The 27,893-nt window shown below is 39.0% G+C and overlaps 1 protein-coding gene and 1 pseudogene across 2 annotated transcripts; one reads left to right on the top strand and one right to left on the bottom strand.

Moving 5' to 3' along the window:
• Positions 1–1,892: 1,892 nt before the first annotated feature.
• Positions 1,893–5,999, bottom strand: LOC146701479 (sialoadhesin-like; annotated as a pseudogene). Its single transcript, XR_014922185.1, has 6 exons — positions 5,957–5,999; positions 4,813–5,181; positions 4,272–4,577; positions 3,915–4,196; positions 2,068–2,137; positions 1,893–1,971 (listed from the first exon to the last, which is right to left on the bottom strand). The product of XR_014922185.1 is annotated as a sialoadhesin-like (transcript).
• Positions 6,000–18,611: 12,612 nt separating this feature from the next.
• On the top strand, positions 18,612–21,644 carry LOC146701478 (cell adhesion molecule 3-like). Its single transcript, XM_085467804.1, has 5 exons — positions 18,612–18,819; positions 19,941–20,246; positions 20,835–21,104; positions 21,182–21,263; positions 21,371–21,644. Exons 1-5 carry the CDS (start codon positions 18,669–18,671, stop codon positions 21,450–21,452), a joined length of 891 nt encoding a protein of 296 aa, XP_085323930.1. The 5' UTR covers positions 18,612–18,668; the 3' UTR covers positions 21,453–21,644.
• The last annotated feature ends 6,249 nt before the right edge of the window (positions 21,645–27,893 follow it).

The raw sequence follows: 27,893 nt of genomic DNA, 5'->3' as shown, positions 1-27,893 counted from the left end.
CACTGACTATCACACTGCATAATGCAGTCAGTTTTGTTCTTTCTCCTTTTATCCTGCAAAAGAGGAAGTCAGTCATTACTGTTTAAAATTATTTGCCACCCTCAATGTTCTAACTTGACTCAATCAAAAGCCTCAAAAGCTCAACCTTACAGAACATACATAACAATATGAACTACAGTGTGCTAGGACTTGTTAGTATGTTATTGACTTCTGTCCCAGCTACTGTGCTGACGTTAAGATGCTGTTCTGCTTGTAAAATGTAGCAACTTTCTACAAACCCAGTTCAGAAAAAGTTGACACTGTGTGAAATTGAAATTAAAAATACTGACGGCCGCCAGTGCTTCACTTCATTCTCATAATAAATACACATAGGGTATCATTTTCAAAAACCCCACATTACCTTATTCTCGATTTATTACACTCACAAGATTTTTAGAAAACGTGACATCTCTTTACTTTACCTTGGTCACCAGGATTCGTGCTCATCTGAGATTTTTAGCAGATGCACCTATGGTACGAATTTGAAATCCTGTCAGCCTTTTATGGCTCAGGGGTAAAAACAGAATCCAAAGATGTGAAGTCTCAAACGTTTCCAAATATGCAGGGCTTTGGACTAAATAATGAAAACAAGCCAGATGCAGCATCTGTGTTTTCCAAAATAATTTTTCTGACTTCCACTTTTCCTCAGTCCATTTTAAATAAACTTTTGTTAGGACTAAAACGATCAAATAAAGCTGTTTTTATGATTTTATATAAACATTGCATGTGATCATTAAAGTGTTGGCACTCTGTGTTTTTGAGTCGGATGCTTCATTCAACAAGGTTGTCTTTATGAGTTTTATTTGCCTTTGCAAAGAAGTCAAATGACAGTACAGAGAACATGACGGCACTTTATGTTTTTACAAAGAGCTACAGTAATACTAGAATATATACAGAATCAAAGTATCTACCTGCCAAAGATTACATGATGACAGAAAGAGATAATATGAAGCCTTTCATTCAGTAAAGTCAGCTTGACACACAAGCAGAAGAATCTTATAATACATCTTATGGAGAAATGATGAACATAGACTCTCTTGCATATTTATATCAGGGAGTTCTTTTCTCAAGGTGCATAACATAGGAAGGAGAATATTTAAATCAAGTACACAAACGATTCAAACATTTTTATGGTTTACAATTTCCTGCTAATTGTTACGACATAGCTATGCTGTAAATTTCCCACTGAAGCAAAAATCCCCAGTTAATATTTAAACTTGCGCTAAGTTACGTGGCTCTTGGCAAACTGGACATTTCATATTGAAATGAATTGACGGTGCTTGTGAAACTAACCACACCTATCCTATCAGCACCATTTGGAGATCGCGCCCACACAATATTTTGGTCAGATATAATGCAGAAACTACAGTATTATACCGGTAACACAACTTCGGCTCTTTGCAAGTACCTGCACAGACAGTATGCTAACACGAAGTTAGCCAAGAATCCAGAGTCATGTTAAAGCTGAGTAAATGCTGAACCTTGCCCAGCACCGTGATAAAGGGGGGTGGGGCGTGGGGTGGGGGACGTCCTTTTCAGTGAAGCTACCCACTTTTTGAACATTTGAACCTGGGTGTACTTAAGCAATATACTGCATTACCTTTAAGAAAAGTTCTGTGTAATGTGTAATAACTTTTCTACTTTTTTGAGTATTGATCCCAACACTGATCACAACAAATGAATCAATTCCCATCCTTAGGGAAGGCAGCAGTGGTTTGAGGAGAGATAATTCTGTAATAACATCCCTATAGTCAAAGTAAAATGGTCATACACAGCTGTTGAACATCAAACTATAAACAAATATGTTACATTTTAATGGTTTAGCAGGTAGCATTTATCATCCTGCAGTCACTTTAGTTGATGTGTTGTGATGTTACTCTGCTCATCTGACAGCTCTATGTCTGTTTGTTGGAGCATCTTGATTTGAACCAGCTGAAGGATAAAAACAAATGAGAAACAATTAATCCTTTTTGTTTTATTAGAGGCGAGTCGTTTCAAATGAGTTTGTCATAGAAACATTTGTCTCACCACTCAAAGATGCTCAGTGTGGTCAAAAGCATTATGATTCCCACAGTCTTCGTTATAGTGTAGACACCAACCAGGTTTCCAGCTGTAATGAAAAAAAGAGTGATGAAAAATAGCGGCAGAATAAATGTTAAAGAGTAACTGAGGTCTGTTAAAGTGAATCAAAGTCAAGAAAACTTTAATTTATGAAACAAACAGTGCAAACAACTGCTGAAGAAGCATTGTTTTGTTTTTAAAATTTCACAGCTGAAAAACAACATGTTGAAAGATGAAGCACAATCTATAAACAAAAAACCATACCGACGCTCACATAAGGCACACTTCTTTTTGTCTCTTGTATAGGTATAACACAAAAAAGTTTGAAAGAAGGAAAAGAAATTATATTAACACTTTGAAATTGGATTCATTAAAGAAAAATAAAATAAAAATCTGTGACTGACTTTACCTTCACAGTAAGTAAGAGTTGAGAGAGCAATGTCTGCTGATGTCTGATTACCCAGATCATTAGTAGCCACACAGTAATAAACTCCTCCATCTGTTACATTGAAGCTGTAAATCTCTCCTTCAGATACTTTCACAGCTCCATCTCTGCTCTTCTTGAACCAGGTGAAGCTGCTGACTGGAGGTTTGGCTCTGCTGAAGCAGGTCAGGTTCACCCAGCTGCCTGCTGACACCAAACCTGATGGACTGATGGATGCTGAGGTGTTTTTGGAAGCATCTGGAGAAAAAGAAATATCCATAGATCAAACTCTGACTGACACACAAAGATGATCAGTGTGCTCACAAGAATTGTGATTCCCACAGTCTTCACTACAGTGTAGACACCAACCAGTTCTGTAATGCAAGAAGATTTCAGAGAAAAGAAATCTGCATGAAATGACAGAATAAATGTTTAACAGTAAATTGTCTGCTGACTGTGTGGAGAGAGGAGGAGACACGCAAAATGAAAACGTGATTGGCTGATTAAAGAACCAAAAACCAAAGGCAAAGCCAATTCAATGATAAACAAAAACCTAAACTGGGAAGACTAGAAAGAAAACATTAAATATCTTAAACGTGAAAACTTGGCATGGATACATTAATAACTAGAAACATGACAACAACATAACAGATGACCGGGGACAAGGAATGAATGACAGCAGACCACATGAATACACACAAGGGTCATGATGGAAAAGAGAACACATGGGGAACACAGCTGGGATGAATGAACATAACGACAAGACAGGAGGAAGTAAACTGAACACACAGAACATGGGATGTAAGCCCGTCAAAGTAAAACAGGAAACACGCAGACTAAGACAAACAGGCTTAACATGACGAACCAACAAGGAAAACGTATACTATAAACCCAGACGTAGGGAAATGGAAACTGGAGATGAGACATGGACATAACTAAGCAACAAACAGGACTTGATGGCTAGGGAGAACACATGACAGATGGAAATGAACACAAGGGGAAACATGTAAACAGAGGGAAGAGAGAGAGGAAGAGACGGGGACACGAAGGAAAACAAGGACATCACTGAGACACATAAAGGACAAAAGGGACTTAAACACGGGGGACATGACAAACTTGCACACTGAAGAAATGATACTAACCAACATAGTGGGAGAGACACTGACATGGGAGGAAACAGGGAAACTGAAACTAAATTGTAAATTATACAAAATGGAACATAATAATACAAAAAGGGCAGGCAACTCAAATTGTTTTTAATGTTTAAAGGCTGAACAACCACACAGTGATGGATGAAGCTGATTTTTATAAAGTGAAATTCACTCTCTTATCAATTGTGAAGTATATCACAAAGAAAACTTGAAAAAATGACAATGCATTTTTTTTGAGAATAACTGGTGAGTAACTTTACCTCCAACAGTCATATGAATCTCTGTTGATGTCTGATTACCCAGATCATTAGTGGCCACACAGTAATAAACTCCTCCATCTGTTACATTGAAGCTGTAAATCTCTCCTTCAGATACTTTCACAGCTCCATCTCTGCTCTTCTTGAACCAGGTGAAGCTGCTGACTGGAGGTTTGGCTCTGCTGGAGCAGGTCAGCTTCACCCAGCTGCCTGCTGACACCAAACCTGATGGACTGATGGATGCGGAGGTGTCTTTAGGAGCATCTGGAGAAAAAAAAATGAAGTCCCACGAATCATGATATGTTGACAGGATCCAACAACAAACTCTGATTGTCTTACATGAAACACTGAGAGTCTCTTCTGTCTCTGCTGTCTTGGTGTCTTTTCCTTGGTTCACAGGATATCTGGCAGAGCAGCTGATCTTCTTTCCATCATGTGTGTCTGACAGAGTGATGTTCTGCTGGATTTTAGTTGTAAAGCTTCCATCTGTGTTTTCCTCTATTTTGTTGTGAGAGTCTTGTTGGAGATTCCAGGTGAGTTGAGGAGGGGAGTGTGGACAGGGAGTGAGAGCTGAGCAGGTTATAGTGACAGACTCCTTCTCCTTCAGATCACCTGGGATTGTAATACTGGGCCTCCAAGGAGAATCTGTGGTTTCACAACACAAACATCAATACTACAGAGCACACATCAGCTTTTAAAATCTTTAAAACTTGTCCTGTGAAATTTTACTATTAAATTCAGACGTTTAGAAATGTCATCAAGTCCTCAGAATAATAACAGTGCATAGACTGAAATAAGAAATTATAAACATTCTCTTAGTGTCAGGCTGTTAGGACAATTTTTCATGGTATAAAATCTAAAACATTTTTCTTTTTTTTACCTCTGACTGTTATTTGAAGTGGGTTACAGTCTGCTGTCGCCTTGAATCTTTCACTCTCTACTCTGAAGAAGTATGTGTCTGTGTATGTGGTGGTTAAATTAGAAAACAGAGTGGTGCAGTCTCTCTGACTCAGGTTCCCAGTAATACTCCTTGGATAACCTGCACCATTACTGTTGTAGATGACGTTGGTTGGATTTCTGGCATCAATTTTAATCCACACTCCAAAGGTTTTTCCTGTGCTGATAAATGTCTGTGCTTCTTTGGGTTTGAAGCTACATGGGATTTGCAAACAAGATCCACTCAGTGCTTCCATCGTCTTTGGTGCAGTTATGGAGAGTGCTGTTTTATCAGAACAACCAGCCAAAGCACCTATAAATAAAATTTAATGATTAACCTGTTCAGACATTAATATTATGCAATTAATTACATTATTTTTCATTCTCACATTTCTGAGCAAATTTTTCTCTTTTTTAATTTTTTTTAATTTAGAATTTAAAAAAATCAAAAATATAATTTTTTTAATAGAGAAAATAAAACACAACATATATATAAAACAATTCAAAAATATGAGATACATAATTTCAGAGGTTCTTACGAATTCAGGATGCCTTGGCAAAATGTAATGTTTCCATTTGTCACAAATCTCAACAAATGTATCAACCTGTTAGAAAAAATAATTTTTTCCATTTTGAACAACCTCATGCCAGTCATTTAGTGATGGGATTTTTTTCCACTTAGCCATCTCTTAGTGATAGTCTTACGGGCAGCCAAGCTCAAAGTGCCATATAACAGCTTGGTCACTTTATCCACGTTTACTGAGTATAAACATCCAAACAAGAGTTCATTCCAGTTAAAAATAATCTGTAACTAAGAGTGTATCGAAACCCAAAAATTGTTTTTCAGTGGGCAGGACCAAAACAAATGGAGGCGCTTTCTGAGCAAATTATTCTCTTTTTTAAAATTAGTGAGATAACAACAAACTTTTTTATTCCTCTGTCGTTAACATTTTGTACATAAAACATTTTAATCTAAAGTCAGGATATAAAGAGTTTGAAAAAGTAATGCTATGCTTGCTTGGTATCTAAATAATGTTCACTTTGTAAAATAACTTCAGTGTTTTTGAATGACTGAACAAACAGCTCACCTGAAACAAACAGGACAGTCAGTAGCATGCCAACCGTCATCATGTTCACAGAGCTCTATTGCCTGAATATCTAACGAGAAAAAAAATGAAACACCGTTAATGATTATTATCTATGGTGCTGTAACATTATACTTATTTTGTATTTTAAGATTCACGGTAAACTTTTATCTGCACATTTTCTTCTGTTATAAACATTTAAAATATAAAGTTGTAGTGACACAAAGCTGTTTATTTAAAACTGGAACATCAGTAAAAAAAAGTTATATATTCACTTGTCAGCACATCAAAAAAAGGAAAAAAAGTTATAGCACAGAAAATTATTGAATAAAATCAATAAAATGTTACCAAAGAAGCCCAAGTGTATTCCTATCATTTTACAGTTTTTGCAAAATTACAGTGAACCGTGTCAGCCAATGTTGAAGAAAAGGAAGTACAGAAAGATGCTGTTTAAGAAAGTGCATTAAAATCAGTTTGTCACAAAGCTGCTAGGTGTCACATGATGCCCTAAAAACTGTTTAGAAATATTATTTCTAAACAGTTCTAAACATATTATTTATTTTATGCATCAGTTCATTGATTACAATAGAAAGTTACTCAAATTACTTTTACAGTGTGTAAACCAGGGTGGTCAAAATGTTGAAATATAATCAGAATAAGTGCATCCTTAAGTAAAAACAACTGACTGCTCTTTTGTATCCGAGTGTTTACTCTTGGGATGCTCGTAATTTGATTCACAATTTTAAACAGTACATATAATTGTTTATATGTTTTTATGGTCAAACAATTCAGTAAACTACAGAACACATACATTCATACAATCTGCTTAAAACAGGCTGTGAATAGAAAAAAACAAGCTGTGAAACAGTGGCACACCGAGCTGATTTGAAGCTAAAACTCCAAACATAAACTGTTTTTATTCTTTCAGCTCTGTGCTGTTTAAGGGTTTGAGAGTAGAGTATAAATATCCAAGCAAAATTCAAACATAGGCTTAGTCTATGTTCCAATTTCATCAACAAGTATAGTCCTGTTTTAGGATCATATTTTAATGCTTATAGAACAATAAAAATGTAAAATTGTTCATTGCCAATTGAAAGAAAAAACCCCTCATAGAATAAAGCTATGTCTTAGAATTTATTACTGATGGTCAATAGAAAAACACACAGAATTTATACACAACTGAAAGAATTTTACCCCATTTTACACCCTCTTAATTCCCCCACAGACACCTGAGGAATCTTCTAGAAATGTGTTTTCAGTATTGTGATATACGCCACTAAGAAGTGAACGATATTGCAGTACAAGAAAACCCAGGTTTTACCCTGAAGTTACCTGGGCAAGGCAAAATCCTGCTTTTTAGTATAGGCCTCTCATGTTATTCTACCTTAAAAGATAAATAAGCAAATCTTTCGGACTTCAAAATCTCATGGAAGCACTAATTACTTGGGAGCTGGAAGCACTGAAGTGAATTTGTAATGTGCCCTGGTTTCCCCTTGCACCACCATAAAAACAGTGGTGGAAAACAGACTACCCAAGGAAGAGAGAAAGGAGTAAGGATGTTTTCTGTTAGAGAAGCACATTAACAGAAGATGCACAAGAAAACACAAGCTGAATGCAGTCTACATAGCATGTCAATGTTTCCTTGGGCAAGATACTGAAGGCTGAGTTGCTTCTGCATGCATGCATGCATATATATGTCTGTGTGTGTAAATGCTGAATAGAAAGCACTTAAAAATAGAAAAAAAGCTTGTGTGAAGGGGTGAATGAGCTGTGTTGTAAAAAGCACTTAGTGCTCAAATATGGTAGAAAAGTTCTATAGAAGAAAAATATTTCTTCTGTTATTTTAAAGCGAACTATGAGAATTATGATATGCAGCATCACACTGGCTTAGGGATATGTTAGGAGCTTCATGTAAGTTACATCTACATAGACAGGACTGGCAAAAAGTTTAAAAATAACTTACCTTTTAGCTTCTTTATCAGTTCCTCAACACAAGTATTAAAATTAAATTTTTGTGTAACCACATTTGCGCTCTTTCATCAACATATGGTTAATTGTGACTCCAGAAGACAAACAATGAGCAGAACACTCACGCAGAGAGCTAAAATTTTGCTTGGAGGACTCAACCAACTTCCTCCCTGACCAACTTCCCCAAAATACAAAGTCTCATTGTCACAAGCGCATACATTTACATATATATTTTAGCACATCAGCACTGGCTGCATCAGCACTTAAAATAATCACAAAGTGTGACAAAGGCCTCAGTAGCAACATATTTTGGTTGTTGAGGAGCACCACCAGGCGTGTGATTTTTTGATGTGAGTATAGTTATTAAAGACAGCACTTATTTTGTATCTGAGCTCAATAAATGATATTTCATTTTTAATGAAGCAACAAGTCTAAATTTTGATTGTATGCTATTAATTAATAGGATAGACTGGAAATAAGCTATTTCTGTTAAATCTCACCTTCTACTTCTGCAACTGTCACGGGCTGCGACGGCAGACCATGGAGTTGTAGGGAAAGAAGGGCCCAAACGCGAGACTCTAGTGAAAGACAGTGGATTTATTTATGGACAGAAACGACAACTATATACAATCCAAGCACTGTGACTCCTGTGGCGATTCCTCTAAGAATCCCACACAGTGCACGTGTCCATAGCAGTGAAAAGGTGACAACTCCAAAAACCCGATTCCACTCCGTGATTTCCCCTCGTGACGACGTTCCTGACTCCCGACTCCTGGTGACACAAAAACACACACAGCTCAGCAGGCAGCCTTTAGTAGTGAAGCCGATCTCAACACACTACTCTACGGAGGTACTTAACAGGTTCGACTTATAATTCCGCGCCGACTGGGGCTCCGCCACCTTCTTAAATAAGGCGCCCCTCATGAAGCCATCAGCTGCAGCTGGTGAGGGCTAATGGGCGGCAGGTGCGGCAGTCCCCAGTGCGGGAACACTTCCGGGTCGCAGTCCCCTCATCAACCCCAAAACATCCGGGAGCACACAGGGAGAAAGGACAAAAAGGGAGAGAAAACCACCATAACATATGGAAAAACATATACAAGAAATACATGAGCTCTGGGTCATCAGACCCAGACCATGACAGCAATGTTTATGTTGATAGATGTAAATGACAAATCATGTATAATCTTAGTGGTAAAATACAAAATTATTATAAAAATCACTCCATCTAGGAGTTTTGTTTAGAAACATAACAGTACGCACAAATAATCTATTCATTTATTCCCCCCCCCCCCCCCAAACAGATCTCAGTGAATAGAAATAGTGGGTTGTTGTCGGATCATTTAAAAGCATAACAAAATCAGTAAACTATTTTTGTAACTTAACTTAAAAACTAAACGTAAAAACCTAACTTGCATTTTTTTTGTATTTCTATATATGCCATGGTGATTTGTCAAATCAAATACTTTTCAAAATATTTTTTGTCTTTTTTGAATTTTTCTGTTGATGATGAAACCCTTTCAACAGGCTTTTGGTACTCTGGTACAGTTTTTTTAAATATGTTTCTTTTGACATTTTACAGAAATGTCGGGACAATAGACTTACTGAAGTAAGAATTTAGCATTTAAAATAAGGATGCTTGCATTTCGACAGTGTTTTTCATTTATGTTCTTATTCAGCCCTCAGTTTGTTCTCAGGGTGGTTTAGTCACGGCTTTATATACATACAAACTCAGACCTCTCACTGATATAACATTACAAACATTCTTGGAAACTGCAACTGAAAATCCTGTAAAATAAATAATTATATAACAATAGTTATTCAATAATTATTGTCAAGAAGCCTGAGATCCCTTGGCTTAGCTTCAACAGAAATTAGGCAAAATACCTGAAATCCAGCCTTTGTGGTTGTAATGTAGCATAGACTGACAGAGTTTTAGAACTTTTGCTGGTAGTTATTTCTGCTGTAATCAAATCAGAAATGTAATCAAAATACAATCATAAATCAGTAACTCTCTCTAATGTACAATGTCTCTGTGCAGATGAGACCTTGATCTCTGTATGTGTGTGTGAGGAGTTTGCCTAAAAAACTGTCTGTGTGTGTAGATAGTGAAGCAGGCAGAAAGACAGAGAACAGTGAAGGTTTTCGATTTTATTATGCATTAACAACCAGAGGAAGTAATTTTCAAAGATTCCCTAAGATTTTCTCTGAATACGGGACGATTCCGTCTTTTTACAGGACGGTTGGCAACTCTACTAACTAACCTTATGAATTAAATAAAGTTCACTATCAGTACCATAGCACCCACCCAGCTGTATAGAAACTCCGTCATGCTAGCTAGTACAAGTTATTGTAACTGACGGTAAAAACTCAGCACAACGAAAATAAACTCCACCTAAACTTGGTTTATATCTGACCCAGATAGACTGCAGGTCATAACTTCTTACCTGAAATTCAGTTCACCTGACACTCGGACCGGCGGCCGCCTCGGGTCTCTCCTCCTCCTGCCTCCCCTTTACCTCATCTACCTGCTGGTCTCTTGTGGCAGCTCCGCCATAGCCACCACCAAACAACTGAGTTATTTTACACATTTGGCAGCATCTGGCCAATCCATCACCTTTCATTGTTTATACTGTTATAAAAATTTTTTTTTAAAAAAATCATCGGCCCATAAAAACCACTGGCCAGCGGGCCCGATGGCCAGTCCAGCTATGACTGAGGCTTAAAGTGTGATATTCAGAGGAAGCCAAACATGGGCTGCAGTCTGGGGACAGGTCAGTGAGTGATGGTAAAAGGGCTGAAACAGAGGACAGTAGCATCAGTAGTATCAGTGTGAAGTCTTAAATGTGTTGCAGGAAATATCCGAAGTGATTAACTTGCAATGGCTTACTTGTTTGCAGGTAGAGGCACATGTGGGGAGGAGGTTGGTTTGGGTGAGTTTAAGGTGTTCCAATCCGTGAGAGCAGGGAGGCAGGTGTAACAGAGTTAGAAAACAGCTTAATAAATATCCTCAAAATTGATGTGCTTTCTGAATAGTTGAAGCCACCTGGTGGACAAATACCACAACTGCATTGTTAAGGTTCTAAATCACTGCACAGTACATGCCTCAGCAAAGGAAAATAATCCCAAGCTGGAGGTAGGTGCACGTGAGTGATGCTGTTTTCAGTTTTGTATGTTCATTAGTAAAAACAATTTCATAGCAGTAATTGGTAATATTAGTATTTTTATTAAGAGCAGTACTAGCATGTACCCTGAAAGTTACAGTCATTTTGGTTTATTAATAGTAACTTTATTCACAAGTAGTATTTTTGGTGATCATGGTAAGCTAATACTAGTTAGCTTGTTGGGTGCTTTCTGCTTTCTAGTGTTAATGTTTTCTATGAGATTGTAACTGTTCTAATCCTTGTTATCAGGACTGAATGTTGCAGTTTCATAACACTGTTGATGTCGACTCTGTGCTGTTTCCTCTGTATCAGTTACCAGAATAAGTTCCAAGTTCCAAGTTCAACTTTATTGTCACTTCAACCATATACAGTTTAAAAATACACAGTGAGGCGAAACAACGTTCCTCCAGGAACCAAGGTGCTACAAGACAAGTTAGTGCAAAAAAAAAAAATATATATAATATATCTAGTAATAATATTGTGCAAAAGAGCATTTACAGGTTGGTGTGTGCGATGGTTTGGTGGTGTAGGTCAGTGTGTTTGCGCTTTGTGTTGGTTAGTCAGTCCAGTCTCAATGTTTTGAGGTATTTGAGTTAAGCTGAGTGATAATGTTAGTGTGTGTGTATGTGTGTGTGTGCGTGTTTATCAGTCAGTCCCTTTTTGCTGAGGAGACGGATGGCTTGTGGAAAAAAGTTGTTGCACAGTCTGGATGTGCGTGCCCGAATTCTTCGGTACCTTTTTCCAGATGGCAGGAGTGTAAAGAGTGTGTGAGAGGGGTGTGTCCGATCAGCCACAATGCTGGTGGCTTTGCGAATGCAGCGTGTGGTGTAGATGTCCTCAATAGAGGGTAGAGAGACCCCGATGATCTTCTCTGCTGTTCCCACTATCCGCTGTAGGGTCTTGCGGTCTGATATGGCACAGCTCCCAAACCAGACAGTGATGCAGCCGCTCAGGATGCTCTCAATAGTTCCTCTATAGAAGGTGGTCAGGATCGGTGGTGGAAGCCGGGCCTTTCTCAGTCTTCTCAGAAAGAAGAGACGCTGTTGGGCTTTCTTGTGCAGGGAGCTGGTGTTGAGGGACCAGCCGAGGTCCTTCTCCAGGTGTACACCCAGGAATTTGGTGCTGTCAACGATCTCCACAGAGGAGCCGTTGATGCTCAGCGGTGAGTGGTCGCCTCGTGTCCTCCTAAAGTCAACAACCATCTCTTTTGTCTTGTCAACATTCAGAGACAGGTTGTTGTCCTTACACCAGTCCGTTAGTCTCTGCACTTCCTCTCTGTACGCTGACTCGTCGTTCTTGCTAATGAGACCCACCACGGTCGTGTCATCAGCGAATTTAATGATGTGATTTGAACTGTGTGTTGCTACACAGTCATGAGTCAGCAGTGTGAACAGCAGAGGACTGAGCACACAGCCTTGTGGGGCCCCAGTGCTCAGTGTGGTGGTGCTGGAGGTGCAGTTCCCGATCCGTACTGACTGAGGCCTTCCGGTCAGAAAGTCCAGGATCCAGTTGCAGAGGGAGGTGTTCAGGCCTAACAGGCTCAGCTTTCCGATCAGTTGTTGGGGGATGATCGTGTTAAATGCTGAGCTGAAATCTATGTACAGCATTCGGACGTGTGAGTCCTTCTTGTCCAAGTGTGTCAGGGCAAGATGGAGTGCAGTGGAGATGGCGTCGTCCGTTGAGCGGTTATGGCGGTATGCAAATTGCATTGGGTCCAGTGAGGGGGGCAGCAGGGTCTTGATGTGTCTCATGACGAGCCGTTCGAAGCACTTCATGATGGTGGGTGTAAGTGCGATAGGGCGGTAGTCATTGAGACAGGACACAGAAGACTTCTTGGGCACGGGGACGATGGTGGTGGCCTTGAAGCACGTGGGGACAACGGCACTGCTCAGAGAGATGTTGAAGATGTCGGTGAGAACATTTGCCAGCTGATCAGCACATTCTCTGAGCACTCTGCCTGGGATGTTGTCTGGTCCAGCAGCTTTACGTGGATTGACTCTGCGTAGAGTTTTCCTCACCTCAGCTGTAGTGAGACACAGGACCTGGTCGTTCGGAGGAGGGGTGGTCTAAAGAGGGAACCCAGAGTAAGAGCAAGTCCAGTGTCACAGTGCCGTCCTTTCTACATGGGCATTTCACACCACATGCAAAATACATTTCACTGTGAGCGTCAGCAGTGTCTGAAGATATATTGGCACAAGGCTCATGTCTCTGCAGCCCATGGTTTGGGAGATATGAGGAGGGGAAAATGCCTCCCGTTACAGAATTTCAGCTCTGATTTTCATGAAGTCTCTGTAGACTTTGAATTGGGAGTTTTCCGACCTTGTGTTGCTATGAGGCAATTTGCGAGAGAACTGCAACTGAACCTCCAACAATAATGCAATGACATTTTCTGAAAGCCAAAAACAATACCTTCGTTTTGATGTATAATTTGTGTGGATGGAGCGAAAATTGAGTGAGTATTTGTTCAGACATGAACAACAGATTCAAACTTTTCAACGCGTGCTCTGTTCAGAGTGCCCTTAGCAATGATAGCAACCCATGTTCTGTCCTCATGATTCATGCAAAAGTTAAAAATTCATTGTAGGACAATGGTAAGAGATATGAAAGGGCTGAGTTATAGAGTGATAGATCAAGAATGGGAGAACATTTTAAAGTTGGAATGGTGTTTGTGGGTGAAATCATCTGGAAGTAGTTCAACAGAACAGCTCACCTCTGTTGTTCACCTGAAGAACAACAGAATTATCCTTCCAAGATATCTTCATGATACATTATCCTACATGTTTACTCAAAACAGGACCACTTTTACATAGCTGGTGCATGCGCTATGAGGCGAAACGCAACTTCTTTAAAAAACACTTGAAGAGTTTCAAAAATGTAACTAAAACATTGACAATAAAACATCAAAGTTATATTGCTTTCAGTTGGGAGACATGTGACCTCAAGAGACTGACCACTGGCCCAGGTAAAATGCTTTCTTTAAATGCAGTGGACTGGGGCTGTACAATAGCAGAGACTCTTCAGTTACCAATCAACACCAAGGTGTTAAATGTTAGATGGGCAAAACACCATTGAAATACTTATTGTGCAGATTTGATTGTTTGTATAAATAAAAGTCTATTGTGAAATGCTGGTGTTTCACAAGATCTACCATGTTGTTGTGAAGGATGAGAAGTTATTGTTGATTATGTTTGCACTGCAAACAGTGTCTCAATGAGCATTGTGAGATGAATTATCATCAATTTGCCAATACTGAACAATTCAAATGACCATTATCTCAGTGTTACTTACGTTCCACAATGATTAGTTAACACAACAAAACACACCTTTAAGCATTTAATGTCATTTTAAAGTGGATTTTTGGAGACATGGAACGTAAATGTGCCTGTCAAAGAGATTTTTCATAGTCCATGTTTTAGGTATATTTTTTCATTTCTAAAAAATGATTTATATATCGCAGTTCAGAGGGCTTTATACTGAACTTAGAGGTGTCATGTTTAAAATTTTCAGAAGGAATTCAGGAGAAAATATCTGTCGTTTAAAAAGATTTAATTTGCTTCAGCAGTTGAAATGACAAGTTTTACAGTACTGTACCTTTGGGTGAACCAGGGAACTGCATCAAAGAAAAGATGACACTGAATCAGGCAGTGCAGGTTTTATACTGCGACAATCACAAAGATTATTATGGCTATCTTCTCCCAACACAAACGTGGCAGTCTGCTGCGAATCCTCCTCGTTCAGTCCGACCTCACCTCGTATCTGCTCCTCCTCAGAAAGACAGAAAAGAAAAACAACCCCTGCGCAGCCTTGGCTATCTGTTGATTTCTAAGGCCCATTTCCGGACATCTTGTTCGGACTTCCTGAGACTATTCTAACCATTATCAGTATATGTGTAAGCATGCAGCAAAAAGGACCCTCAAACGCTGTACGCCCACTCTTCAATATTTCACCCCAGTCATAGCACCGGATGAAGTTTATTACCCTCAAAACAGAGCGCCAACTCGTTTATGAGCAAAATTGCATTGCGTATAAATAAAATAAAAAAACAGCTTTATCTAATAATTTAATAAAAAACAAAAATCAATAATTTTCAACCCTAATAGAGGATTAAACAAAGTATTGATGTTATCGCACATCCAGTACCAGCATTAGTACTCAATATTTAGATTGATGACCTCACCTCTAGTAGACACTGTTTTTGTAAGCTGTGTGAGATGACAGACAGAATATTTACTAATGTGCCTTTTTTATATTTGGTTGGTGTTTTATTTTGTTTCTTCTCAAAAAAATTAAAATGCAGACCATATACTGTACAAAAAAGCTAACAATGGTAGGTAAGGTAACAATGAAGTGACCATATTTGGATGAGAGGGCGAAGTGTTAATGCTACCAAACATGGTTAGTGAGCAGCATCCATAAACTGTAAGGATGCAACACACAGAGACATCTGCTAATACAAAGTGTTGTACTAACCAGTTGAATTTCACTTTTCAAAACTGTGGCAAAAAGTTCTTGGTTGCTCTAAAGTGGAGAACAAACTTTAGGAGACTAAATAATGTGCCAGATTGTTAGTGATGGGAGACAAATTTGAATCTCTAACACATTCGAAATTGATTTTGTATGAAAAAAAAACACAACATGCTTTTTGTGAACATGCAGAAAGCGATGTTAGCACATAGTAGGGCTGGTTTACCAGGATTACCATGATTGAGATTCAGCACAGAAATAAAATAAACTGATGAATGCCACAAGAATACTTGGAATCACAAGAAAATAAGTTCAGTGAGTCATCAAGTTTATCTTTCTGTTACTTAATGGAGGTTCTGGAGTGGTGTGACAGGTTGTGCTGTGTGTACATACTGCAGACAGATTGGATTCCAGGGAAAGAATTGAAGCTCAGTCATGCCAATAGGACTCTTTGCAAACAAACAGAAGTTTTCACTGTATAAACATTACAAATAAAACAACACCAAAAACAACAAAACATAAATAACAGAAAGAACAAGCCAAGATATTTTTTATGCATCTTTCCTTTTTCCAAGTATCATCGCGCTGTAGCAAGCCAGCTACAGCGACTGGTTTCAGGTCTCCCCTGTCTACCGAATTCACTTTACCCGCTAATACAGGACTTTCTCCTCAACACCCTGTACCTTCATCCTCCAACTGCAATCGCTTACCTGCCCGGCCCACTGGAGGATTCGCTGCCCAGCCTTTGAGGAGGAAGGAACATCTATGCTGCCGATGCTCCTCACCACAGCCAGATTCCAGGACTTCAGAGCAGCCGGTTGTGGTGAGTAACGGTGACATTTTTTCCACACCTGTTGAAATATTGGCTGTTTCTTCTGGGGCAGTGTTTTGTGTAACAAAGACCGTTTCCATTCTGTCCTCCCAGACTATGTGCTTTGCTCACCCATGTCGAGCCACCTAAAACATTTACTTCACGATAATATTATGCTATTGCTTTTCTCATTTTTAATATGATTATTTTACAGTGCATTACAAGTATGTTGCTTCTGATGTCAGCATCATTTGTATTAGCAAAAGTTGTATATTAATACTGAGAATGACTAAAACATTACTGCAAGGTTAAGCTTTGAGGCTTTGACAAATACAAGCTAAAGATATGTTTAAGGATATCATCTGACTTCATTCACAGGAAATAAGCAGGAAGGACAAAACTGACTTCATTATGCAGTGCAGTGCAGTCAGTGGATGTCTCTATATGTTCTTCCTGAAATTTGCTACAGGCTGCTTCAGTTTACTCATAAGACCATCAGCAGACTTAATGTGGGGTAAGCAAACATTTTACAGCTTTTTATTCTTAAGTTTTAAACTAAAACTTATTTTGTTATTCTTCTTTATTTATTTAATTACATTTTTATTTAAAGCTTTATTTAACCAGGAAATAAAATAACTCTTCATATTAAAAATCTCTGTTACAAGAATCTACACAAAGAACATTTTATTGTCAATGTGTATAAATTGACAGAATCGGTTGTTTATTGCCTTTTATTTCATTAAAACAGCTAGGTTATTTTGCTCGCTAAAAAGGGAACAAGCTTGTGCCTGCATGTGAACATGCTAACACTTTTTCTTAATCAGCATGTCCTGTTTCTAAACTTCCTCCTAACAACGATGGTGCATGTTTTACTGTAAAAATAGTATAAACCTGTTGTGTAATGCTGTGGGAGGCAGGCAGGATAGGACCAAAAATGCAGAACACAAAGCAGGGCTGAACTCAGAAACTTTATTGCTGGATTAATCAAACATGTAGAAACTAGGAAATGATAAGGAACCTAAACTGGGAAATACAACAGGTGGAAACACCGCTGGAATGAGTCTGACTAATGAAACAGGGGAGGCAAAACCAAATATAATCCACACGGGACAAGAGACTAACACAATAAATCCAGAAACAGAGAGAGACCAGTCATAGGAAAACATGGGAAACACACTGACATCCAAACTGGCAAAATACAGGGAACAGAGGGAGGAGACAGAGACAAGACAAGGAAGAGAGTGAGGGACCAAGAGAGAACAGAGGTACCAGACAGACACACAGAGACAAGACTTACTTTACATAGAAACACAGGATGGCAAAGACTAAACTAACCAACATAATAACAAATGCTGACTGACGACAAATACAAAATATAGAACTATAATACAAGGATAACAAAACAGAAAACTCCTAAACATTCCCAAAATTAAAAAACTCTGGGTCACAGTGACAAATCTTACACTAACACTCCACACTTCTGTAAGGCACATTTTACTTTTTTTTTTCACCGCAACTAAATGATGCATCAAATAATTTATTTAGTGTTTTAATTTGACATGAACTCTGAGATATGTTTTTATTGCATTTCAGTTATTTTCGCATAGTTCCACAGGTGTACTTAAAAATTACAAAAATGACACAAACCACTGATACGGATGAAAAATGTGATTGCACAGAATGAGTTTGTATTGAAAAGTTGGTTTAAAGACAACATTGTGTAAAAGCTCCACATGTGAAATGATTCAAAACAATGATTTTATTTCTTTTTTATCTGTTTATCTGATTCTTGCCGTTGCTTTTTTATTTGTAAACACAGGGAAGGAGTTTCTGTCTGTGAACATTTTGACTGTCGGTGTGCTACTGATTGGTCTCTTTCTTTCAGGTGAGCTGATTGTTCAGCTATTCAAAGGCATTGTTGAAAAGATTTTTTAATTTAACCTCATTTTGAAACAAAATGGAAGACCTTTGAAAACAGAGTCAACTGTTCATGTCCTGACGAAAACTGTAACACTTACATATAAACATTGAACTGCAAACATGAAAAGAACAGCATTTTGTTAACCATGACACTGTACTTACAGCTGCTTTGCCTGATTGTCATGATGGAGCAGACCTCTTCATAACGGCTCCAAAGAAGCTGGAAGCACTGAGTGGATCTTGTTTGCATATTTCATGTAGCTTCAGACCCAAAGAAGGACAGACATTTATCAGCACAAGAAAAACCTTTGGAGTGTGGATTAAAAGTTATCATAGAGTTACCAGAAACAATGTGATCTTCAACAGTAGTGGAGCAGTTAGCATCTATCCAATGAGTATTACTGGGAACCTGAGTCAGAGAGACTGCACCACTCTGTTTTCTAATTTAACCACAAACTACACAGACACATACTTCTTCAGAGTAGAGAGTGAACCATTCAAGGCAACAGCTCATTGTGATTCTCTTCAAATAACAATCAGAGGTAAAGAATTTTGAATTCATTTCTAACATAAAAATATATGCCTTCATTCTGAAAGTTGCAGTAACCCTACAGTCACAATGACTGTTCTGATTTATTTCATTTAAAAAAATGTGTGAAATTTTCAGAAAGATTTTTTTTTAAAGCCCAGAACCCAAATACAGGGATTTACAAACCATGTACAAACAACATATCAAGGGTTAAAACTGGGAAATTAGATTGTTTTATAAGTAAAATAGAAAGAAAGAACATCGAATTTTTCTGAGTCTGAGACAAACATAATTTTCATTGTTGCATAATATACAAAATCATTTTTAAGACCAGAACCTGACCTTAAAAATGATTAAGCACACGGACTCTTTCCCTACGAATAAAGAACCCGTTTGGTTCTTTAGTCATCGGGATTATTGTCTGAAGGCCAAGAAAGATGCCCAACAGATTTAATTTACCGAGTGGATCATCACAGTCTTGCTGTACTGGTCCATCTGATTGACCTTTTGTTATTATCATTTATTTATTTTATTTTATTTTCAGCTGTTACTTGTTTAGGAGATCTTACATACAAACCTAGAGAAAGCAGTAGTGTTTGTGCATCTTTAGAATACAAATCAGCACTTGTTTTGACCACTGGTTGTCACTTATAGAATTTATAGAAATCCCTGTACACAATCTTCAATCTTTGCATGTTTTCTGTTGAGAACTTTTTTTTAACATTGTTTAACTATTTACCTCAACACTCTTTGAGAATGATAAATCCCTCACATGTTCAGTTCTGAAAACCAAAAAAAAAAAGAAAGAAATTTTGACATTACACAATATTTCTAGTATTTTCTCACCCTCGCCTCAACTTTGTTTTTAAATAGATTGTTTAATAATGTCTATGTTATTCAAAACTAATCCAATGTCTCACATTTTATCCTTAAATGTGTTGTTCTTGTACCATTTTTGATTCGTTATAATTATTCATTGAGTTGTACATAGGTGCATTCAGTGGATTACATACTAAGTCTCAACTGCTTTATAGATGGGTTTGTTAAACTGCTATTTAGTGCATATGAGTAAACCTGCAAATGCACACCAATTAAACTCTTTTTTTAAACTATGTTTGTGATGTGAAACCACAGATTCTCCTTGGAGGCCCGATATTACAATCCCAGGTGATCTGAAGGAGAAGGAGTCTGTCACTATAACCTGCTCAGCTCTCACTCCCTGTCCACACTCCCCTCCTCAACTCACCTGGAATCTCCAACAAGACTCTCACAACAAAATAGAGGAAAACACAGATGGAAGCTTTACAACTAAAATCCAGCAGAACATCACTCTGTCAGACACACATGATGGAAAGAAGATCAGCTGCTCTGCCAGATATCCTGTGAACCAAGGAAACGACACCAAGACAGCAGAGACAGAAGAGACTCTCAGTGTTTCATGTAAGACAATCAGAGTTTGTTATTTGAACCTGTCAGCTCATCATGATTCGTGGGATATAATTTTTAAGTAGTTTTTATAAGGCTGTCCTTATAAAAACTACTTAATGAAATTTTAAAAATGAAGAAAAAAGAAATACTTAATTTATCCTGAAATGATTGTGTTACAGCAGTCAAAATGTGAAACTAATTCTATGAATACAAATTTATATGTGATAATGTAGGGAGTCTAAATTTAGCGCTGCTGGTGGTAAAGATTTTCTGCATCTGTCCTTGTGGCAGCAGAGTTAAAAAGATTTTAACTCTGCTGCAAGTTTTCAACTCCATGTGCAGTGGGGTGAAAGTACCTCTGTGTTGGATGTAAAGTGACTAGTGCACAATGACTATGGTGCTCATGGTCAGAGTTAAGCAGCATAAAGGGTTGTAGAGATAAATGTGAAGCTAAGTTGATGATGGTTATATAGTGTATACTATAAAGAAATCATAAAAAGTGTCAGTATGAGGCGCAGAGAAATCATACCATAGCAATGAACGAGAGCCAACTGAATACTATAGTGAAAAATAGTTATCTAACTCGCTTTTTTTTCTTAGATGCTCCTAAAGACACCTCAGCATCCATCAGTCCATCAGGTTTGGTGTCAGCAGGCAGCTGGGTGAACCTGACCTGCTCCAGCAGAGCCAAACCTCCAGTCAGCAACTTCACCTGGTTCAAGAAGAGCAGAGATGGAGCTGTGAAAGTATCTGAAGGAGAGATTTACAGCTTCAATGTAACAGATGGAGGAGTTTATTACTGTGTGGCCACTAATGATCTGGGTAATCAGACATCAGCAGAGAGTCATGTGACTGTTACTTACAATGAAGGTAAAGTAGGTTAGTTAGTTATTTTCATTTTGTCACTTCATACATACATTTAACACTAAAATCTGGTTTGATTTCAGCTGGCATACTGGTTGGTGTCTACACTATAGTGAAGATTGTGGGAATCATAATGCTTGTGAGCACACTGGGCATGTTTGAGTGGTGAGAAAAATGTTTCTGTGATACACTCAATTGAACTTACAGAATAACTGTTCTGTAGTAAAACAAAAGGGATTTGTTTTTCATTGATTTCTTTGTTTTTCCTTCAGCTGGTTCAGCTCAAGATGCTCCAACAATCCAGAGACAGAAAGCTGTCAGATGAGCAGAGTCACATCACAACACATCAACTAAAGTTTCTGCAGGAGGACAAACTCCACCTTAAAATGTCACTAAATTACTCCAGAGTGCACCCTGGACATCTCGCCAATCTGATGCAGGGCTAACACATGCTGCCCTCTATTCACATCACTAATACTGTATTAAATAACTTGCTGCCCCCTTTGTGGAATTTTGCCCATCCAATTATAAATGCTTGAAAGTGAATGCCATCCTGTATTAAATAAGACATGGAAATAGCAATTGAGATATCTGTGTAGGTTCTCAGTCTTTTATTTCATGGAAGTCTAAGTCACTTGGAAAGCAAGCGACAAGAATTCTTCGTCTCTTGAAGACATTGCATCTCTAATCTAAGATGCTTCTTCAGTTCTAAAACCACATGGTTGAAGGTCCCAGTTATTTAAACCCTAGTGAGGGTTGTACCTGAAGAGGATCCTTGTACCAGTATTAATTATATGCCTCATCACATGAGCCAAGGTGAGAAAAAAGGTGTGGGTCATTACCACCAAACCAGAGGTTTTCAGTGAAACCATTGTGAAACCTTGTCTTACTCTATCATGTGACGCAAAATGTGAGTAGAGGTGAGATACCTGGGAAGGGATCTGAAAACTACACTGTAAGTGACAGTTGGTGTCGTAAGCCACCACCTCTGTTAAATAATGATCATTTACAGTGGATAATGGCCTCTATTTGTCCTCTTTCAAACCATTCGTATTCTGGTCCAAAATGGGAACATTTGCACCTTTATCCTTTAGATGCAGATGTACAGTTGAGTTTTGTCCTGTTGAGGTGGACCTGAGTAGCTCCTCTATGTTGTGTCATGTATTTATGGAGTGGCTGTTTGGTTTCTCCAATGTAGAGGTCAGAGCACTCCTCGTTGCACTGTATAGCATACACTATGTTGCTTAGTTTGTGAGTTTTAAATGACCCTCACGAACTTGCAACACCAGGGAGAAAACATTCCCCCTAAGCCAGAAGGCAAAGAAAAAGAACACACTCATTTAAAAAAAAAACAACATAAAATAAACCTGTGGTTATTACAACTGTGCTTTCATCAAATCAGCAAAGATGCACAGGAAAGAAGGTCAGACACCAACTAGGGGTAATCACAAGGACAAACTGAACATTTTCATATGTATGTCTTATGTAGCAGGTTTATCAGAGGGACACAGGAGAATTTTCTCCAAGCAAGGCATCCAAATCCACTTCAAATCGAGCCACAACCTAAGTTAAAAAATAGTTAAACTGCCAAACTCACCTCAAATTAACAGCTAGATCGTTCAAATTTGGACAAAATATGATCTTCCAGCATTGTGTATGTGACTAGTGCACAATGACTTTGGTGCTCATGGTCAGAGTTAAGTTACACAAGGGGTAGTAGAGATAAATTTGAAATTAAGAAAATGATGGTTGTGTGGTGTATACTATAGCGTAAACATAAAAAGTACACTGTCAGTGTAGAGGATGGAAATCAGCCAGAACAACTATGCAAATCCACAAAAGCAGCAGTTCAGCTGATCACAGCTTGTACATTAAGACAGTCTAGAAATCTTGTACTGTACTTTTTCACTTTTACTTGAGTAAAGAACTTCAATCAGTACTTCAGCTTTTACTGGAGTATTTTTTAACACTAGTATCTATGCTAGTCTAATTTATTTAATTATTGTAAAAAAAAAACCCAACCTTTTCAAAACACATAAATAAAGACAAAAATGTGTGAAATGTAAGAAAAAACTATATAAAATGATTTATTAATTAAATACAAAGGAGTTTGTCAAGGGAATTAAAACGAATTGACTATGTGCACGTTAGCATATGCTACTTCCGGTGCGGAAACTCCTGTGGGGAGCTTTGTTTCCGGTGTCCTATTCGCGCCTTGTTTACGGTCCAAAACAAGTTAAGCAAATGAATGAATCAAGCGGCGATTTACATTTCTATAGATGTCTTGGGCATTTACCCAATATATCTGTAAATGATGTTCATCGACTTGTCGATATTTTTCCCCCGCACCTCAGAGCAAAAAGAGAAAAGGGAGTCAAATGTTATATTTCTCAGTATCTGTAAACAGTGGTCCCTCGTTTATCGCGGGTGTTATGTTCGAAAAACAACCAGCGATAGGTGAAATCAAGTAGCCAATTTTATTTTTTGACAGTGCAAAATGTTTCGTCGACATCCAGTACTGCACTTCAGAGTCACACTGCTAGCGATCGATGCAGCGATTCTGTACTGTACAGGAGACACGTCACGGAGGAGATCGTCAGCAGCGATCAGGACGCAGGACAATGTGATGTAAAAAAAAAAAAAAGCATGCAAACTTGCACTAAAAAATCTGCGAAACAGTGAGGTGAAAGGTGAACCGCGTTATAGCGAGGGGCCGCTGTAATTTTGAAGGTAAGTCACAACATACCCTTCGTAAATACTAATGTATAGAAACCCTTACCAGCAATCATTAATTTTTTGTGTGGCTTTTTTTCACGGTTTGTTAACATGCTGTGTAGGTGTGTACTTGACTAGCTGATATCGACATAACGGGGAAACATCTGGTTTGACTTTTTTTCACCTGTAGTTTTAATGCGGAACATTTGCCTGTTTAAATCATAAGACCAGTCACTATACAGAGATGTGCTTCTGAATGTGGACAATGTGTCTTCTGCTGCAGCAATGCAGTTCTGCTTGTGTTGAGTGATGTAAACAACTGATCGATCTAAACTCTTTAAACGTCAAAATTGATCATTCGATTTTTTATGACACAACAGTGGTGAGTGTTCCCACCTTCTGCTCTTTGTAACTTAACGCGATCTTTCCGTTTTCGAGTTTTGGACATGATTTTGGAGTATATCTTCGCAGTAGCGATTGACCGCAAAGTAAAGCTACCGGAAATGTACAACCCTACATCCGGTCTCAAACCAGGAAGTTAGCATTTTCTCGTGCACAGGGTCTATTAAAATTGATGTCATTATGTACAGAGGCGGAGCCAGACATTTGAAACACCCGGGGCTTAGCCCTAAAGGATAGTATGCATGTGGGAATTTTTTTTTTTTTTGGGGGGGGGTAAAAATGACTGAAAGATTAATAGGCTCTGTTTTGAGTTTTGTTCAAAAAAGAATGACTTCATATAGGGGAAAATATATATCACATATGCAGGACACCTTAAACTAGTTTTTTAATTAAGCAGCAAGGCAGAACAAAATCGGGGCTGTATCAAGACACAGGGACTAAACCCCAATTCAACCAGACCCAGAACTGATCCGGAATTAAAACAGGACTACAACAGTTCAAAATCAGGACTACTGAGGACTTAACAAAGACAGAACCAGAATCAGAACTAGATGATAGCACTAAAAATCCTCATAGACCTGCAGAGGAACAGCTACACCATACAGCCCACAGCAGCAGTACCATCATCACTCTGGAGGAGCATGAAGTGAGGCGCACCCTGCGGGCTGTTAACCCGAGGAAGGCAGCCGGCCCAGATGGCGTACCAGGACGTGTGCTGAGAGACTGCGCAGACCAGCTTGCCTATATTTTCACCAGGATTTTTAACCAATCCCTTGAACAGTCAAACGTCCCACCCTGCCTCAAGACCTCCACCATAATACCCTTGCCCAAGAAATCTCATATCTCTAGCCTAAATGACTATAGACCAGTGGCACTAACCCCGGTGGTGATGAAGTGCTTTGAGAAACTTGTGCGTTACCACATTACAGCAGCCCTACCCAGCAGCCTTGACCCACACCAGTTTGCCTACAGAGCAAACCGATCGACAGAGGACGCCATAGCAACAGCACTCAATGTAGCATTAACACATCTGGAGAGGCAAGGAAGCTATGTGCGTATGCTCTTTGTGGATTATAGCTCGGCATTTAACACCATTCTTCCATACAAACTGGACGCCAAGCTAAAAGACCTAGGGCTTCCTCACAGCACCTGTAAGTGGATCAATAGCTTCCTCACCGACCGCAGACAGAGAGTGAGAGTGGGATGTTACACATCTCCAGCCCTAAATCTAAGCACTGGGTCGCCACAGGGCTGCGTGCTTAGTCCACTGCTCTACTCGCTTTATACACACGACTGCGCCCCCGCCCACCAGAGCAACGCCATTGTAAAGTTCGCAGATGACACTACTGTGGTGGGGCTCATATCTGGGGGAGATGAGTCTGCCTACAGAGATGAGGTGGAGCGGCTGTCTTCATGGTGCAAGGATAACAACCTTCTCCTAAACACGAAAAAGACCAAAGAACTCATAATTGACTACAGAAGACACAAGACAGAAATCCAACCACTAATCATCAGCGACGACTGTGTGGAGAGGGTGGCAGACTTCCGCTTCTTGGGAGTCAGCATTGAGGGAAACCTATCCTGGAGTGTGAATACCTCTGAGCTACTGAAAAAGACACAACAGAGACTGTACTTTCTGAGAGTGCTTAGGAAGAACAACATCACACAGAGACTGCTGGTGTCTTTCTACAGAGCCTCCATCGAAAGCATACTAACGTACTGCATAGGCATATGGTACGCTAGCTGCACAGTGGCTCAGAGGAAAGCACTCCAGGGAGTAATCAACGCTGCCCAAAGGACAATCGGCTGCCCTCTCCTCAAACTGAAAGACCTACACAGTTCCCGCTGCCTCAAAAGAGCCCATAACATCATAAAGGACACCTCACACCCTGGACACTCCATGTTCGAACTGCTGCCTTCAGGTAAACGGTATAGAACAACATACACAAGGACTAACAGACTCAAACACAGTTTCTATCCAATTGCAATATCATGTCTCAATGCTACTAAAAGTAGATGACTTTCATTGCCCCTGTTGTCATTTGTGCCCTTGATGTTGGAATGCTTTCAGACATGTTTTGTTGGATGCGCTAACAAATTGATTGAGTGATTGATTGTTTGAGTGATATATCAACTAGGTCGTATGTTGAGTGTCTGTATGGGGCCTTAGGCCTGGATTGCTTGGGTGTATCTACGGTATGAGAATACTGTATTTTATATGTATTACTATCTTTTATATCCTATCATTATAGTTTTTAAGTATTTAATTATAGTTTTTAAGTATTTATCTTTTGTGATGTTGCACTGACCAGAGACATCTTTCAATTTCATTGTACCTGTGACAATGACAATAAAGAATATTCATTATTCATTCACTACACTTATTTTTTTAATTCTACTAAAGTCCACTATTTAGATTTAGAAAAGTTTATATAATTATTTAGCCTTGTTGTGCAAACAAGCCTGCAAAACTTAATAAATATAGAATTTGAAAAATAGCAAACCTAAAAAGAAACACTAGGTACGAGATACATGAGGACCTATGATACGGTGATACTTTTGGTAAACAACCATTTGACTAACATGTGTGTCTCACCTGCTCTTGTTCATCTCTGTTCTGTCCTCATTCTCCATCTCCCTCTCTGTTCCTCTCTCTCCCTCTCTGTTCCTCTCTCTCCCTCTTTGTGCTGACAATCATCAAATATACAGTTGAAACCAGATATTTACACACTCTTCAGATCAAAACACAAACACTTTTTTAATTGTAACATCAAATCAGACTAAATGTTTATTTTTTTAGATTGATAAATATAAAAAACATATTTGTTAACTTTAAGAGTAAAGAGAGAAACTATCTGTATTTCTTAATTGCAAATGGCACCAAATTGTATTCAAAACTGAGCCACACTTATTGTCATGGTCCTGAGTCTGAGGACTCTGTTTTGTGTTTCCTTATGCTTTTGTTCATTCCGAGTGTGTATTCTGTTGTGATTTTGCCATTTGTTAGGTTTCTGTTCTTTGCCTGCCTGCTCCCACTTCTCTGTGTTCCCTCTGTCTGTCCATGGTGTTATTGTGTCTGCTCATGAGTCTGCCTGTCATGTTCAGTGTCCTGTCTGATTCTCTGTGTCTGTTAGTTTCCTGTTTTATTCTGAAAGTTCATGTCTCATGTCAGTGTGTTCAGTTTTACCTCTCCCCTGTCTCGTTAGCCTTATTGCTCCCAGCTGTGTCTCCCTCCTGTGGCCCATTCCCTGATTACTCCCCGTGTATTTAAGCCCTGTGTTTTCCTGTGCTCTCTGTCGCGTCGTCTGTTTAACTCCGTGTCCGTCGGCATCATTCTATGTAACCTGGTGTTTAGTCTGCGTCTCTCCGCCATCTTTCATTGTGTATTTTGTTCCTCCCCCTGTGCGTGTTTGGTTTAAGTTGAGTTCTTTAGTTTTCCCCAGTTTAGGTTGGTTTACTCCCCGCTCTGCTCCTCCTGTTTTTGTCACCTTATCACCTCTGCAAATAAATATTCACTCGCACCCCAGTCAGTGCCTGCATCTTGGATCCTTTACTCAATTCATCACACGACTGCTGTGCAGCCGTGACAGTACGACGCGACCACAAGATGGATCCAGCGGCCCTGACCGGGGAGAGCGACCTCACACGGGCCCTACGCCTGGTGGACTGGGTAACCCA

The sequence above is a fragment of the Copadichromis virginalis genome, linkage group LG9 (assembly GCF_057382275.1).
Source record: "Copadichromis virginalis isolate Kocher_CV1m ecotype Utaka linkage group LG9, C_Virginalis_male_GT1.1, whole genome shotgun sequence".
In the NCBI taxonomy this organism is placed as follows: Eukaryota; Metazoa; Chordata; class Actinopteri; order Cichliformes; family Cichlidae; genus Copadichromis; species Copadichromis virginalis.
Note: the sequence above shows the minus strand (reverse complement) of the source record. Positions and strands in the feature narration are given on the sequence as shown.

Bases quoted from the DNA above. Each gene is read 5' to 3' on its own strand.
- LOC146701478 (XM_085467804.1), top strand. From the start codon at position 18,669: ATGAGTATTACTGGGAACCTGAGTCAGAGAGACTGCACCACTCTGTTT. The intron at 20,247-20,834 runs GTAAGACAATCA...TTTTTTTCTTAG, and splicing joins AGAGACTCTCAGTGTTTCAT to ATGCTCCTAAAGACACCTCA. The intron at 21,264-21,370 runs GTGAGAAAAATG...TTTTTCCTTCAG, and splicing joins ACACTGGGCATGTTTGAGTG to CTGGTTCAGCTCAAGATGCT.